The 17,385-nt window shown below is 39.3% G+C and overlaps 1 protein-coding gene across 1 annotated transcript; it reads left to right on the top strand.

Moving 5' to 3' along the window:
* The first annotated feature begins 791 nt into the window (after nucleotides 1-791).
* On the top strand, nucleotides 792-13,748 carry LOC124154428 (neurogenic locus protein delta-like). Its single transcript, XM_046528135.1, has 8 exons — nucleotides 792-999; nucleotides 6,093-6,270; nucleotides 8,460-8,579; nucleotides 8,678-8,738; nucleotides 10,957-11,087; nucleotides 12,134-12,194; nucleotides 12,277-12,407; nucleotides 13,231-13,748. Exons 1-8 carry the CDS (start codon nucleotides 913-915, stop codon nucleotides 13,503-13,505), a joined length of 1,044 nt encoding a protein of 347 aa, XP_046384091.1. The 5' UTR covers nucleotides 792-912; the 3' UTR covers nucleotides 13,506-13,748.
* The last annotated feature ends 3,637 nt before the right edge of the window (nucleotides 13,749-17,385 follow it).

Genomic DNA, 17,385 nt, shown 5'->3' with positions numbered 1-17,385 from the left:
GGACTGACTATGCAAAAAGAATGAGGAAGGAGAAATGCTGTTGTGCGAAATTGATACAGATTGCAGAAGACGAAGAAATGTTGACGAACCGAGAGGTGACAACCCCCAAAACAAGGCTCTCTTGCGTACCATTTAAAAATCTACCAAGGAATTTAGTCGCAGTTCATGTGTGGCCACAACTGTAACCCTGAGAGCACACGAATCACATGGTAAAAATATTCGGTGAGAACATCTATTCACCTGCAGCGTGGAAACTGAAAACCCAGCACATATCACAGAAAAATGGAATCATAAAACCATACTCACATGCGTTTTTTTAAATTTATTATCAGTTTGCCCCGAAAATAGCAATTTTATCCTTTAATGACGGGGAAAATGCAACAATTAACAATTCAGGATCACAAACACCTGGATAGGGGCTACGAACCCAGGCGGGACTCGAATCCGCGACCTTCGGTTTGGCTGTCGAGGACTCTACCCCGCCCCCACCGATGCCATTAAAGAAATAAAATGACTACATACATCGCATGAAAGTAATAAATTAAATTCTACCGAGTAGAGCTCACGATTTTTCACACCGACGATTCAGGAAGCAATCGGGAATTGTGATCCTACGCTCACTAGCCGTACGCGTAGAGAGTTCATGGACAAATAGGAAGTGTCGTTGCCAAGGGGATGAACAGAATCAACAACCCCCTCCCAATTGTTGCGTTTGCGCGACGGAGTGAGTGTCGCCGCCACGCGAGCAACAATGGGCCGGGCGTGCAGTAAGTGGGGCCGTTGAGGTGCAGAAGTGGGTTGAAGGAAGAAGGTACAGTTATCTGGAGTGTCAAGGGGGTCAAGGGGACACGCGGGGCTAGCGGGCGGCTCCTGCTCGTGAGCCGGCAGACGGAAGAAGCGAAGCAGTGCAGCATGAAGGCCTTGTTCCTCTTGGCGGTGATCGCGTGCTGCGTGGCGTTCGCCGACCCGGCCGGCTATGTGCCCAAGTGGAAGAAGCAGGTGAGTGGCCGATCTCCGTCGGGGTGGACCCCCGCTCTTCATCTGCACATCTAGCCATGTGTTCTCCGCGAGTTTAAAATACTACTCATCTAAATTTTAAATACGATCACATCACTCGTTGCCTCCAAATGATGCAGTGCAGCACGCGAAGCTTATTCTGATGGTCGTAGATGCGATTATCTTCGTCGGAATCGCCGTACATACTTGAGTGGTGGAAGAAGCGTTGATTAAGTACATACTCGATGACTATAATTGGAATCAGATAGTTTTTCCCCTTTTTTGGATTTCCATGTTTGGAAATTTTAAAATTATTTTTGTATTTTTTGTTGAAGGCAGGGGCGGACCGGGCGGGAATTCCCGCCCAGGGCCCGGGACATTTACTTGTGTAATATATTTGTGCTGGCCATACCGTGGACCCGAGTATCTAGCTAGCGAGTGTTCTTTAAATTAAAGGTACAATAACTTCCGGGTTGAATAGCACTTGTCTCAAGAAAATTTTGGGATTTTTTTACGCTTTGAAAGTGTTAGCTTTCGCGGTAGATAAGACAACTGTCGGTATTTTTACCTAGACATAAGAAGAGCTGAAAACGGTGCTACTTTAAATTTCAGTTCTTATCATTAAAAAAATCTCTCACGTAAATGTTTTCTTTCAGTTTTTTAAGGGGGAATTTCCTTTTTGGGAACCTCGACCAATTTAGGTAACCACTTCGGTTTTGATTTGAAGTCGCTACATGTTCGGCGCGTCTTTTACGTATACCTTTACCTTATGTGTAACCATAGCGTAATAGTGTAAGTCAAGAATTAGTCTGTGGTATAACTTATACGCTCTTTAATCTCCTAGATGCACAGTAGGGTTTCTTGGTCATAAAACACTATTTTCTTCTCTGTAACTCACTCTAAACGTGAAATGTTACAACCTCGCACCCATTTGTCATTCTCACGTCTTATGAAAATTACGTATTGCGTTATTTTAACGATTAACGAACAAGGTGCATCAAAAAATGGCTGAGAATGGTTCGGAGACCCCAGTGTGGAGTGAGTGCTGAGTGAGGAACGGAGGGGAAGATGTTTAGAAGGAAATCCTGACCTTGATGGGAGTCAATGACTCACGAGAAGCATTCCGTACTTTCCAATGACAACACGAGTTTATAGAATGAATTAAAATACAGCATTCTCATAATAATTACTTTATATTTCCACGGTTATATATTTATGGCTAATACTATTTTTTTCGCTGATCACCGAATCATCAGGTACTATTAAAGTTGATATTTTAATATTAAGTTTAATAACACCCCAATATCAATTTTAATAGTGCATACCTTATAGAAATAATGTAATACTAAGCCATTATTATGAATACATTATCATTCCACAGGTGTATCCTAAACTAATCCACTATACAAATACTGCAAATTACTACAGTGTTAACTCTTATGGAAGATATAAACGAAATTATGAAGAATATTTCAAAGTGTGTGTGCGAATCGAAATCCGAGTAGAAGAGAAAAACTCGACCACTTTCAAGTCTTGGTTTCAGTCGAGTTTCGAAAAAGGCGTCTTGTATTACAAAACAGTACATTGATTTTGTATATTAGAATAGTTTATTCCCAGTGAATAAGAGTGGCTTTTAATGCATTTATATTTAATTTTTAATGGCTGTATTTCACTGAAAAGTATTTTATTTTTGCAAATTTTCTTGAGGATAATAATAGCGATGGATATATACTAGGGCGGAACCAGGATTATATTCTGTAGTGGGCACAAGGGACTGATGGGCAAACGGTCTTCTCATATTTGAGATTCTTTTCAAATTTGCCTTATTGACTTGGGCTCAAATTTCAAATGATTGAGGCTCCGTAATACGAAAAACAAAACGAACGTAATGATAACCGTATTAAAACTCTTTTCAATTTTTTACAAGTCTGGAGAGGGGGGGCACGTAACCCTGTGCCCACACCCTGAATCCGCCTATGGATATATATCTGAGTACCCTGGACATTGACGGCAGGAAATAAATTTGAGCGAGGTAGACGATAACTTTTGTCTTGTTTTCTTATTTCACTGTTATCAAGATATATTATTTTTAACTAGAAATCACATTAAAAATTTTGCAATTTTTAACCCGGAATCCATCGAATCCAATGAAATAACATCCCAAATACAAAACGTGCGCTGGTGGTTATGTCGATGCTCTTTAATTTTTTCCAGAAAAAGGTCGTTGCCCGCGACCAACATTAGAAAGCTTTTAAGAGTCTGAAATAAAATCATCAATTCAGGTTTACAGAAATAAATAGTAATTGATTTTTAAACCAATCTCGACCACGACTTGACTTCATACCGTTTACGTAAAATAATTGCGGGACTATTGGCAACATCTCACGTTCAATCAGGGAATTAGAATTGACTTTCAGAATGGCATTGATACAATTATGGCCCATAAGTAATTTAACTGTGATCATGACATTTCATAGATCGCTAAATGGGTATAGATTTATGAATTGGGCATCGCCCGTGAAGGCATGAGGAGTGATATAATTTTTGTTTTTTTTTCCCCGGTGAACAATTGCAGTGAAGTTTTCTCGGGTTTCGCACCGGTTCAGGTCCTCCATATCTCCTTCCAACGTTTCGATGAACAACTCGCCCATCGTCATAGGGGATTCGGGTATCCAATGCCATTTCCTCCAAGCCTCGGTGTATATACGGTTACACAAAAATCCGTAGGTTAGAGATCCGTAGTAGAGAGGTTCTTAGCGGAAGACGCTGAAACCGCTCCCACCTACGGATTTTTGCATACATACCCCGAGACTTGGAATCTTTATACATAAGAAAGTAATGAGAATTCCAGGTTTTTCAAGGCTGGCAGTTCATAGTTGACACAAAATGTGCTAACAACGAAGGGCGGATGCAAGATTTTTTACTTGGGGGAGGGTCGGACAGGCAAACCGTCTTCTCATATTTGGGATTAAAAACAACATGAAACAACTTATGAGCGCAGCTAGGAATTGAGGATAGGGGGAGTTTTAGGCGCAAATAATACTGGGGGGTATGGAATACCCGCCAGAGTATGAGGGGGTTGCGGGGGCCCTGCCCCAAAAAAGTTTTCAGATAAATGATTCAAAATACGTTTTTTTTACGAAAAATTTTACGGATTTCTGAGAGATATTTAATTGATATTTGCATTATTCGATAATTCTTATTAATCCAATCAAGTAAAATAAATTTCATTAAAAAATTATCTGACTTCTGGGGGGGAGGGTTCATCCCCCAAAACCCCCCTCGCTGCGCAACTGCTGTACGGAATTTATTTTTATTTTAATCCAAAAGTAATTAATATGAAAGTATTAATAAGTTATACATACACAACAACGACAGTTTTATTTTATGTTTCCTTTAGGCAGCTTATATTAAAAAAAAATATTATTAACTCGCGATCAATAGCGAATAAATCAGTATGGATTATTTTCATGGCATGCTCTCTGTCGCCTTAGTGATTTTCTGACTTTCGCGTCATACCATCTCGGTTCGCTACCTTCTTTTTTTATATTTTCCTTGGGATATAACTTTTGATACTTGAATTTATGTGCGAAAGAAAAGATTTTCAAGTTCCCTCTTAATTAAATTCTACTACTGATTACACAAAATAAAACGAACGTAAATATTACGAGACCGTATTAAAATTTTTTTAAATTATTTAAGCGCCTAGGGGGGCTTGTACCCCTATGCTTATAAAGGCAGTTTGTTCCCGCTGCCCATTTTTATACCTAGAAAAAGGACCGAAAATATTAAATAGACACGCTGAACGATGGATGAAATGCAGAAGCAATATCAATTTTATATCCTTTTCCGAATGAAGTTTTTACTCGAGAGGAAACTTATAATTTAGGTTATAAGTGAATCCAAAAAATAGATAAGAGTGAAATAAAAAATATAAGTGAAAAAAGCTTGACTTTCGAATTTCTGGAATAATAAATGAAGCTCCAAAAATGGGATTACTCTCGGGAGAAGTATACATATCTTGAAAAAAAACAATTTAATATACAATACTTCATCTACTAGTTTATTTTTTGATTCAAAGCGATAATTATTCTTAATACAGATGTCGAACCATATCCTGTTCTCACAGTAGGTAAATATTAGAGATCGATTTTAAAAACCGGACACTCCACCTCATTATCCACTTCTCTACCTCGATGATGACCTCAAATCATCCGGTCAATCAAACAAAATCACAACTCCTCCTTCCGTTTCTTACCCACTGCGAAGAAGCCTATTCCGTAAACTCGCTACATTATCCTCATTATCGTTTTGAGGTCGTCATCACTAATTACAATCCTAAGGTTGGTTTGACGCAGCTCTCCACTCAATCCTCTCATGCTGATCTTTTCAAAGGGGATCGGGTTGGTATAATGGCTATAGTGTAGACTTCCCACCCCGTGAGCTCTCGTTCGAATCCCGACAGAGGCAGAGAATTTTCAGAGACTGCCCGATCCCTACCTGCATGTTTTATGGAGAACATTTCAAGGGTAACACTCCGTCCGTCGGGTGGGACGTTAAACCGTGGTCACCAAGGCGACTATTGTTAAGAGCAGGCTAATGCCGACGCGACGCCAGGTTTCTCTCCACCCTTCCTTCCACACCCTTACCTCATGGCGCAAATGCCCGTAGTCCACGGTCACCTCCTCCAAATACCGAACCAAAAAACCTAATCTTTCCAAACCTTTTACGTTTCTTCTCTTTCACTTCCTCGGCGGGTGAGGCGGCCGTCCTCTGAAATTTCTGGGAATAGTGAAAAGATGATTATATTTAAGTTGATTCTCCAATTAAAGTTAGTAATTAAAAGCTGAACAAACCAGATTTATAAATATTTTTTGAATATCTAAAATCCGCTTGTCTACGCATCACAGACCTAAGGCGAATTTTCGCCCAGAGGTATAGCATACCACCAAGGAGCAGAGGAAATTACTGAACTGCCGAGAGCAACGAACTCAATCCGCCCCTGCGTGTCTTGTAATTCCGTCACCTGTTTTCTCCGACGCTGATACCGTTGGGTGCCTAAAATCCGATAATAAGGCATGCTGCTTGAATTTCAGGCATGCGAGGTGCCTGCCACTCAAAATGTGAACAGCCACTACACGTGCGATGACAACGGCGAAGTGCAGTGCCTTCCCGGCTGGATGGGCGACTTGTGTGACGTCCCGGCATGCAGGAAAGGCTGCGACCCGCTCCAGGGTTACTGCAAGCGACCCGGGGAGTGCAGATGCAAGCTGGGCAAGTACACTTTAAAAGGACAATAGCTTCATTTCATCTTCACTGGGTGCTTTCCATTCATGCGACTCACAGAAACTGGTTATAACTCTCCAATTCCTGCGTGTAATCGTTTGTTGACTTGAGTCACAACAGCCGGCGATACAAACAGAATGGAACACGAAATCCGCGACGCAAGTCGACTTGTGTCAACGTGCCGCGATTTTCGTGTTCAATTGGAAAGCACCCACTGTAGTCTCCACAGTGGCAGACTAAAGGGGGGGTGGGAAAGGGCCCCCACGTAATTTCTGGAAAAATCGGAAAGATTGTTATATTTAAGGTGAAACTCTCCAATGAAAAATTTTTGTTCACCCGCTTAACAAAAAATGTTTAAAAATAATAGATGAATACCAAACAGACGCATCATCGCAGAGAAAACCACCTAGGAAAATAATGAACCCCAACAACGAAGACTAAAGGCCGTAATACATGGTGAATGACTATGTGAATAAAATCATTTGTCGTTCGAAAGTTCTGGGATGTGACGGAAAAATTCCCGAATGAACTGTCATGCGCATTATCATTCAGTGAAAATTAGAACATATTCTATTTTGCTCGCATGATCCTGTGAAAGATCACGCGATCATTCAGTATGACCATTCATTGTGTATAGCGGCCTATATAGGGTATAGATTCGCCTCTGGACCATGACTGGAATGATAGATTTTTTACATTAATTATTCATAAAAAAATGTAAAAGCCACGTCGATGAGCCACTATCATGCTCGCCATTGGCCTAGTTATATACATATTGGAAGCTCCGGTGAATCAAATTTCAACTGAAAAACTGACAAAGTTTTCCGTTATTTGTGAGTATGATTATAAATTATACCTCTAGTTTACACCAACGCCGTTTATAGATGGAGTGGATTCAGTGTTACACAGCCTTTGTTGACTAGACAAGAATGCCACTTATTGTAGGCACGAAGCCAGAGGAGGATTTTCTTGGCTTCAGCCTTCCGAAATGTTTTCCTTGTGGCGGCGACCCGCGATACATCTGCAGAGACCACTTGCCCAAGGGTATTCCATTTTCAGATTGTGTTACATTTCACAATTTCTGCCAATAACGAACGATGACTTTAACTTTCATCACTATGCAAGCAAAATATGTAGGTAGCTGATTTAATGGAAGGTATTGTTTTCCGAAGGGTGCGAATCGACAACGAAATATCAATATATGCAACCCTCACACCATCAAAGTCCCTCCAAATCGAATTTCTGCCTACTTACCTGACTTATGCATGTGGCCAGGGGCAGTGGCGCAGCGTGGGGGCTTTTGGGGGATAATCCCCCCCCCCCAGAGCTCAGAGAAATTTTAGTTAAATCCGTTTTACTTAATTGCAATAATATTAATTATAGTATAGTGTAGGAATTTATTAAATATCCCAAAGAAAGCCGTAAAACTCACTATTTATCCTAAAACTTTTCTGGGGAGGGTCCCGGCACCTCCCGCTTACCCTGGACACCCCAGTATTAGTTGCGCCTAAAATACGCCTAGCCTTAATTCTTAGCTGTGCCCCTGGCCTGGGGAAGTCCCCCTTTAAATTTTTCCTTTGGGAAGATATCTGCTGAGGAGGCCGCTAGCACAGTTAAATTTTGTGACTGTCAATAACTACCAATTCATTTAACTTTCAGCTTTTAACAATAGCACGCAGGAAAATAAGTATGTATCAGTATAGGCAACCCGAATGTCACCCAAGCTCCCCCGTTATTTTAAAACTTAAAGTTAAAAGTTAAGCGAAATTCAGGCTACGTACTTGAGTAATTGAAAAAATAGGTAAGTGAAATTTGAGAGGAAGAGAGGTCACAGCTGAACTTCCTGAATGCATATTTTCATACATTCCTCAAGTAATTAGCGACTGATACAGATGTAAAATTGAAATGTTGCTGGTAAATTTTCAGAGCCAGTAGCTCACTCATTTTACCACCCACTAATAGAAGGAGATTGACAATAGAAAACTTAGTGAGATAAAGAACTTGGAGAACATTAGTAACCCTTTCAATGAGGATTTTATTTCATATGTGTATGTGGTTGACTTGAGGCTAACCATTATTTCGGATCTTTCTTTCATATTCATGACCCTAATGTCCTTCAGCTTAATTTTTCTCATGACTGTGGTCTTTCATTAAAGCATTGTTCTTACTTTTCACAGGGTTCTATGGGGATCGCTGTGAGAAGTGCATAGCCCTCCCGGGATGCCAACATGGATACTGCAATTCAAGTTTTGAGTGCATTTGCCACGAAGGCTGGGATGGCCTTTTCTGCTCTGAGCGTAAGACTTGCATTGCTTCTTTCACTTGAGCAAATCATCATCCCCTCTACGTAAAATGATACATCTTCTTTTCCCCTTCCATCATGTCCAATATGCAGCCATCTGCCGGAGCGACTGCCACCCAACAAGAGGCTATTGCGAGTGGCCAGGGGAATGCAGGTAAATATTCTCAAATGTAATCATGTACCTAACCACAAGTACATATCAAGGCACTTGGCCAGTCCGATTTTGAATCACATAAAAATGGATTTAATATGAACCATATTCTCTTTGATCTCATTACAAGTTAATCTCACTTCCATGTCATTCATTTATGCAGGCCAATTCAAAACAATTTTTTGGCACTCACATCTAGTAAATACAGTTTATAAGGGCCGGGTATCAGGGTAGGACATGAAAAGGAGCATTAATTGCTTCATGGGGACACGACACCTTACTCTCTGCATGATGAAAACACAAATATAATGCGAGATGCATTCTGTGGTGACATAGGAAACTGTTCCTTATATTTCCAAATAAATTTATTCCCATCATCCTGACTATCCACTAACCATATATCTGTCAGAATAGCAGAGGTGTATTCCTAATTAAATTTTATTGCCGACTGAAGACTCACAGCACTTGCTGAGACCTATACTCCAGGATGTCTGCATTGTCATGCTAGGTGCTATATTCACCAGTCAACCCAGGCTATTCCTGCTGAGGTTCTTACATCCTTTGCCCCCTTCTGAAATGGCACAACCGTCTCAGTAATCAAGGAAGACTTTGCCTCCCACATTGGGTACCCACTCACAACTTCCCACATCCCCTGCGTCCTTATGAAATAGCTTGGCTGCCCCAGTTGCCAGTTGCAAATTACCATTCTTCCCACATCTTCCGCCTCCTCCTGGAACAGCTCCGCTGTCCCTTTGCCTCCTTTGCTTACATAAATAGACTTATTCCCATTATCCTGACTGACCAATAAGTCTGACATCAATCATGGAATAACAATAAGTATAGGTTTATTCCCTATGGAATTTTCTTCCCAAGTATACAATAAGCTCCCAAGTTCTTTAAAGTCTATCTCTTCTCCGGCCATTTTCAAAAGCAGATTATGTAAAATTCTTTATAACAAACGGTATTACAACTTGACTGAATACCTGGAAGATATTCTCTAATTGATTTTTTGTGTATTGCATATATGTATTGTAAATTTGTGTATTGTATTAGCATTGTATACAGTATTTATGTTTCCAATTTGACGAGTTCTATGTCACATGACCAGCGGAACAATAAATTTTTTTATTATTATTATTATTATTGACGACGGCAGGCTCACTGCACATGCTCAGACCAAGGGCCCCCAATGCCATTGGATCCCCTAAATGGCTGAACTGCCATGCTGGGCCACTGACTTACAGACTCGAGACAGACTAATCTGAATTTCTAACATAATAGAATAAGAATTAGCACAGGTCAGTGGCATAGCGAGGGTGGGGGTCTGGATCCCACCCGAAATATTAAAAAAACAATGATTTTCCTTCATAAAAGAAAACAAAATATGCATTGAAAAATCATGAATTTACAAAATATTTCATTAACAAATGAAGTTTTTTCGACTACAGAAAGTGTTAAATTATTTTAAAACCCTCTACTTAGTACCCTGTTTTTCCAAAAATTTCCCCCCCTGGTTTTGGACCCCGCCGAACGAAATACCTGGCTACGACACTGGCACAGGTTAAATGTCATGGAATTTAATTGCCAACTGCTGGCCTTTTTTGACTGGATCTTTCTTTTGTATACTGTACTTTTGTTCCATACATTTGACCTCACTGAAGAGCTTTGCCATCCACTGAGGGGAGCCTTTCAAGTCCAGTCTTTCAAAGGTCCTCTTGCTACAAAAGCTTTGAGCAACGGCTATAAATGATAAACCTCTGATGCCACAGTTGTACATAAATTGATTTTCATCTAATGTTAACGTTAAATCTCTCTCCTCCTTTCTTCCTGCCCTTTCTAGACTGGATGTTTCTGCTACACACTGAGTGCTTTTGTTCCACACATGTGACCTAATTTATTCCAGTAGCTTCTGAAAAATTCACCATCTTCATCAACTATCTTCTTAACCCTTTTGCTGCTGTGAATGTACCTGGTGTGTTTGCACGGCAGGCTGCTGATAACATACTTTTATATCCTCCCTGCCATGCGCTCAGTACTTTCGCCGCATGTGGTGGGTAAGTTTCCGGAGGGTGGGCTGCAGCAAAAGGGTTAAAAGTCTTCTTCGACATGACTTGGAAGCCCCTCAAGTCAAATGGCCTTTTTTGCATGCATACAGTTATGTACAATTCAGAATCAAGCTGTTAAGCAACTACTAGTGATTGACTGTTGGTCTCTCCACCAGGTGCCGCTTAGGGTGGGCAGGCGAGACATGCAAGGAATGCCAGGTGCTGCCAGGGTGCCAACACGGCTACTGTACCAAGCCCCTTGAATGCCGTTGTAACGAAGGCTGGACGGGACTCATCTGCCAAACACGTGAGATGTTCCAAACAATCAGTGTGCATCATGATGATGAGATGAACCTATCTAATGATGTGGTTGTCAAACACATATTTAGAGTTTATTAGGATTCCCCATAGAAATTGTCCAAGCCAGCTATCAATCAATTTCTCCCAATGGTATTCTACCTCATGAGCACAATAAACATTACCAATGCTGCTAAGCAGCTAGTTTTTCATGGGCTATCAGTTCAGTGGTTAAGTCATGGTTCAGGCACATTCTTGCCACACACTCACATATTTTTTAAATTTTTCCTGAAACTGAGGCTTCAAAATTAGGGGGGGGACTATATTCAGAGGGGGACTATAGAGAGAGACTATATTCGGAGAAATATGGTACTATAGGTTTTTGGGGTTGAATGAATTGAAAAAGAGGGTTTTAAAGTGGCACATGAAACAATACATACAAGAATTTATTGGTAAGTATACTTATCTATTTGAAACCATTGTATAATGTATTTGATGATGGCTCTCAAATGTGGGTGCAGTTGTTAGAAATTTCTGAATTTCACCCGTGATAAACTTTTTTTTAACCTTTTTTCATAAGATATTATTGCAATTAATGTAACTTATGCTGATGATATATACATAAAAATTTAAGAATGTATTTTCATAATACAAGTCTATCCTTTTCTAGTAACAAATATTTTGACTACACATTTACGTAGGAAAATTTAAAATCACAAAGGAAAGAAAATACCTGGGTCACATTTCAATGTTGCTAAAAATAAGTTCTCTCTAATGAAAAAAATTCTCATACAAATTTTGAAGAGATATTTTTTGTTGTTATGTTAACACTTTAAGTGGGTCAAGTGCCTGTATTTGTAAATCATTATATCATCCACAGTACATACATATTGTAACTGTAGTGGTGCAATGGATGTAGCATAATGTGTGTGTAATTGTTTACCTCCTGCTTAGATATAAAAAATAGTTCCCCAACAAATGAGTCAAACAGATATATACATACCTTTTCCCTGATATTAATCCAAGCATTATCTTCCATCTTGCATCACCGAACAGCAATTTGTGCCACGAACTGTCACAGAGAAAGGGGATATTGCAGGAAACCTGGGGAGTGCAGGTATGTGTGGATGGCTTGAGAGAGCAAATATTTTTTGTATTCCTCGCAAATTTCTTTGAGCTAAAATCATTTGTCTCCACAGGTGCAAAGTTGGATGGTGGGGTAAGAACTGCGATCAGTGCTATCCGTATCCAGGGTGTAACCACGGGACGTGCAATCGGCCTTGGGAATGTAACTGTGAGGCTGGGTGGGGAGGAATGCTCTGCGATCAAGGTGAGTGCGTTGCAATCGCAATTGACTCTAAGCTCCAAACACCAGAGTGAATGAAAACCATAATTTTTTTCAGTGAAATTATTCAGATTGAATTTTTATCTGCGTCAGCCTTTTATCCAAATTATATATTTTTATACATATTTAGCAATTCCTACTTCTGCAATTAGGATTTCTCAATTCGAAAATTTATTATTCCATCCTCCTTTCTGATTAAATAAACAATTTTTTTTCATGATAAGGGATTTTTCTTGACATTAATAATCAATTTAGTCCCAGGCAATTTTAACATATGATAAATTCATTTCATCACGTATACTGTATACATCATACATAAATACTGTATACAATATATTCATGAAGTATGCCCACACTCCTGTCACTTAAGATCCCTCTACAGCTAGTTCACTAACGTACATACTCGCTCTAATCTAATACATATTATTAATCAATAATCACTATTGTGTTCCTGAGAATGATTTTCTTACCAAACTGCACTCATTGCTATGTTAAAAATTTCTATTTCGAAGATAGTCTGAATTTTTTGGGTGAAAGGTAATTTTCACAGTTTTTGGGTATGGAAATAGCAATGAATTCACTTTTATTTATAAATAATGCAACCGTGACCCCTTCAAGGTCACAGAGGTGGTCACAGTCTAGGTCAAAGCAATATTATTTTCCTTGAGTGAGTGTAGTCCCTTGCAAGCCTCTTCACCCCATTGCTCCTATTACATCCTGTGTGTCTGTGCGTTTATCCTATTTCAAATCCACAACTCATATAAAAATTGCATGACACTCAATTTAATTAAACGTCATTTTTCTGCAGAGCTCACATACTGCGAGAACAACAAGGGTCTTTGTGAGAACGGGGCTACTTGCGTCAGTTTGACTGAAGAAGATGGCAATTACCGATGCTTGTGCAAGGAAGGTTTCACCGGGAGGAACTGTGAGGTGACAACAGTGGTGCCCTCTGAAAATGGGAGCTCACCATCAGAAAGCACTTCCAGTCTTGCTCCTTCCTCTAATGTGACGACGGCATCAACTGCCCCAACTAATGCCACCACTCCACTCAAGAATGTAAAGAAGCCCTCAAGGGTATAACGGATTATAAGCGCAAAACATCTCATTAATGCTTTCAGCCTTGTGGCATCATCATGGCTGAGAAATATGAGTGAACAAAGCAAAAAGCTAACTTATCAATTCTGCCCTGCTTGATATTGTGTCAAGTACATACATATTATGGATGATATATGTACAGTAAATTATTGAGAATTCCTTTTTATTATTTATGCTATTTATTTATGCTTTTCTTGACACAAATTTTTGTATGAAAAATAAATTGAAAATAAAAGAGAGAAAATCCTATTTTCTATTGCTATTGATGATATATACGTACCTCATAAACCAATTAATCAAATGACAAATCACTATCATACGTCAACAATCCTTACATAGGTTTGATGTAGGTGACTATTAAGCTCTTCTATCAGCTAACCATTTTGTAATACCTACATACATCTTCTCTTCAATTACAATTTATTTCATTCAACTTTTTTAGTTTTGGGTACAGCAACTATCTATGTAGTTATCCCCAGGCAACAGTAGCCTTGGTATGCTATGGCCATCTTCGAAAAGGTGCATTCACAGGCCTTCTCTTTTACATTTAGAATGCTTATTCTTGAACCTTACAGTGCTAACACTTTCCTGCCGGCGCCTAGAATAGGAAAAGGTTTTTCTTCTACGAGTGGCATGAGAATATTTAAAACCTCTCTGTACGGAGCTTTTTTTTGGGGATGAGTAGCCTGGGAATTTTCGTCCCTTACCCCAGCCACTGGACTACACCCTCTAACCCTATCATAACACGAATCCACAGTTAACGTACATATTACGTAACCAGTGTTTTTTCAACCAAACATTGTATTTGATTTTCAATAATTTACTCTTCTAAAAGAATAACTAAAATTTTTTTAAGCATCGTGGAATTTTAAACCGGTTTCTAGCGGTAATAACAACAAAGTTAGTAAATACAAGGTAATACGGCCATAAGTCCGTTATTTTTAACACTAAAATTTCTTTTAAAAATTGCTAACGGGCAGAAAAAAAAGAAGAATTCATTTCAAAGTAAAACAAAATTGTAGTATGCACAAAGCATATCATTGAAAAAACTATTGACCACCAAGCAATGGATTGCTGCGGTGAGGATGACGATAAATGAGTGGGAGGGTCGGGCTTGATTGCCGAGAAGTGGCTCTAAGGACTCGCTAAGCTGCGTCTCAGGCCGGGCCTGAATGCATCCGACAATTGCTACCTCAGCCGTTACTTCCTTTCTCTCGCGTCGGCCAGAGCTGATGTCCAGTTCCTTGCATTGAAAAATTTGTGACAGCTATAGCCAATGTCAGGTCTTCTACATATGAAAATGCCCATCGGCTCCACCCAACGTCTGGCGCGAAAGAGTTAAACTTTTTCGATTAATAATGGACACAAATAAGTATACTAACTGGCTCTTAGAACTTAATGGAGTCTGGGACATAGTCATCTAAGAGTTAAGAAACCATTTTCACCAGCGTGAAATATCACTTTATAAGAATGTTATTAATTTTTGTAACAAAATTACTTCAGTATTCAAAGTTGGTCAGTTTTGATAATACTGGACAGACATATTGAATGAATCAGTAACCTGTAGACCAAGGAGGAAATAATCAGGAAAATGGAGAGCATAAGGAAAATGAAGAAATGTTGATACAGAGCACGGCAGAAGAAGGGACAGGAAAATAAGTAGAACTGTGGAGGGCAAGTAACCACTACAGCAAAACAAAAGAAGCTTGGTGGAGGAGAGGGCAAACATGTGATACACATTGAGGTCAAAGCATTACTGAATGGTATAAGAAGGAAAACAAGCGATAAAATGCAGAGTAACTCTGGCAGGATGGTAATGGAACAAGAAGAATTTCATGTTGTACTTATTTATACTCAAAGGTGCGGCAGATCAACCATTCACCCCACCCAGAAACATAGGTAAGAGGAGAGGTCAAAACATATCACTTCACCAAGACACTAATCCAAGAAATTCTTTTTAAAACATCACTTTTTATATTTGAGGATCCCTAAAACCAAGGTGCATCCAATTTGTCAGTCATTGCTAGCACAAGAAAAAGTTTTTGTGATTTTGCCATATTCAGGTAAAACAAAAACACAATCCTCATTAATGACAAGACTTAGTGTTGGTAACTTAAGGAAGTAGCTTTGAAAATGAATAGGAAGATGGTAAAAAGAGTGGGAGGCACATACATTAGCTAACGGATAGAACTCTGGGGAAAAAACTGAAGCATGTCCCAGTTTCCTTGAATCAATATGGAGGAGGAACTGGATGGAGATGCAAGGCTGAAGAGAAATACCAGAGATTGAGAATACCCTAGATGACTTAAGAAAAACAACGCTTATTAACTTTACCATCAATTTTATGTTTTTTGAGAGAGCTAAGCAATATTGACTCAACATTTCCATGCAACACATTGTACTTAAGTGTTGTGAGATTTGGGTTACCCAAACAATCATATGGTGCACACCCTGCCGCCAATGCATGCTTTCATCCAACTACACATGATTCTCGAGCACCAAGAAAAAAAGGATTGTAAAAGCTATCTCTAAGGAAAATAGAATAATCTGTTGAGGAGAAGTCTATTGAATGCTTAACAGGTAAACAGCACCGTCATCTGAAAAGCCCAATCTGCATCATTGAATGTGAGTATGCTATATTTTATTCACATGATTCAAACCAGTATGTATTTAGTAAAATATCAATGTACATCGAATTTAATAGGTAACATTATAAAAAAAGAAATAATAGCCTTCAAATATATTGCATCACCTTCAGGTGGAACTGGAAATTATATGACACCATTGGTTGTTTTCTGATAGGTCAGGTATAATCTTGTTAACTTCTGTTTAAGTTGACTGGTGCACAAAAGACTAGAAACGCTGGAGTCAGGATAATATCTAGCAGATGTTACAATAATTTCACAGCACAGTAGTGAAATCACAGAAGAGGAAAGTAGTGATGAAGTAGACTGTGATATGAACCATCTTCCCAATCCACTCCTCAGAATCATTTTCGAGGAGAAAGTGTGAAAAAGAAGGAAGTGCCTCAGAGGACAAGGAATTACCCACAGATGAAGGTACAAACAATTACGCATCTTGGCATCTTTACTTCATCCAATAAAAAATTTAGGCTTAATTTTACTACAAAAATGGAGCTAGAAATCAATTTATTTCCCATTAGGTGTGGCAGAGACATTGACAACAAGGTGATGTATGTTGGATAAAACTTGGAATTTACTCCAGCAGTGTTTCGAACGTTTCTTCCAGAAGATATTTTTTCCTCATTACAGACATGCCAAACTCATATGCAATGCAAAGGAATCATGAATTGAACATCACCGGTGAAGTAAAGGTTTACATTGCTACTCTGTAACTTTCCAGTTAAATTACTAGTAAGTATTTTCTTACGTTTTGGGAAACAAAACAAGACACTCACAATGAATTAGTATCCAAGTCAAGTAGATGCAATCATTTCTTGGAGATTCACAAATACGTACTGGCATGTCAGTAATAATTTGGACTTATCTTCTAAAGAGAAGTATGAAAGTATTTTGATTTAAAGTGCAATAATTTTGTGCAACTTATAAAAAAAAAAATTTCTAGCCATATTTTCATTGATAAAATGATGGTACCCGCCTACAACTGTCATGTCTGCAAACATCAATGTTAAGGGAAACCCCTGAAGTTTGGATATAAGTGGTGGTCTGCAGCCACCTGCACATGGTATCTACTGACCAGAGTATGCCTGAAACTATGGTGGGTGATTACCCATGGTCAACCTATGCTCTACATTCCGTGGAGGGTAGGACTACTCTTCGTCTACCCTTCCTGAGAGCTCCTTTGCTTACCATCCGTCTACCCTTAGTGTATCCTCCATTGAGGG

Source organism: Ischnura elegans, chromosome 2 (genome assembly GCF_921293095.1).
Source record: "Ischnura elegans chromosome 2, ioIscEleg1.1, whole genome shotgun sequence".
NCBI lineage: Eukaryota > Metazoa > Arthropoda > Insecta > Odonata > Coenagrionidae > Ischnura > Ischnura elegans.
The sequence above is the reverse complement of the archived record's forward strand: the minus strand, read 5'-3'. Positions and strand labels throughout refer to the sequence as shown.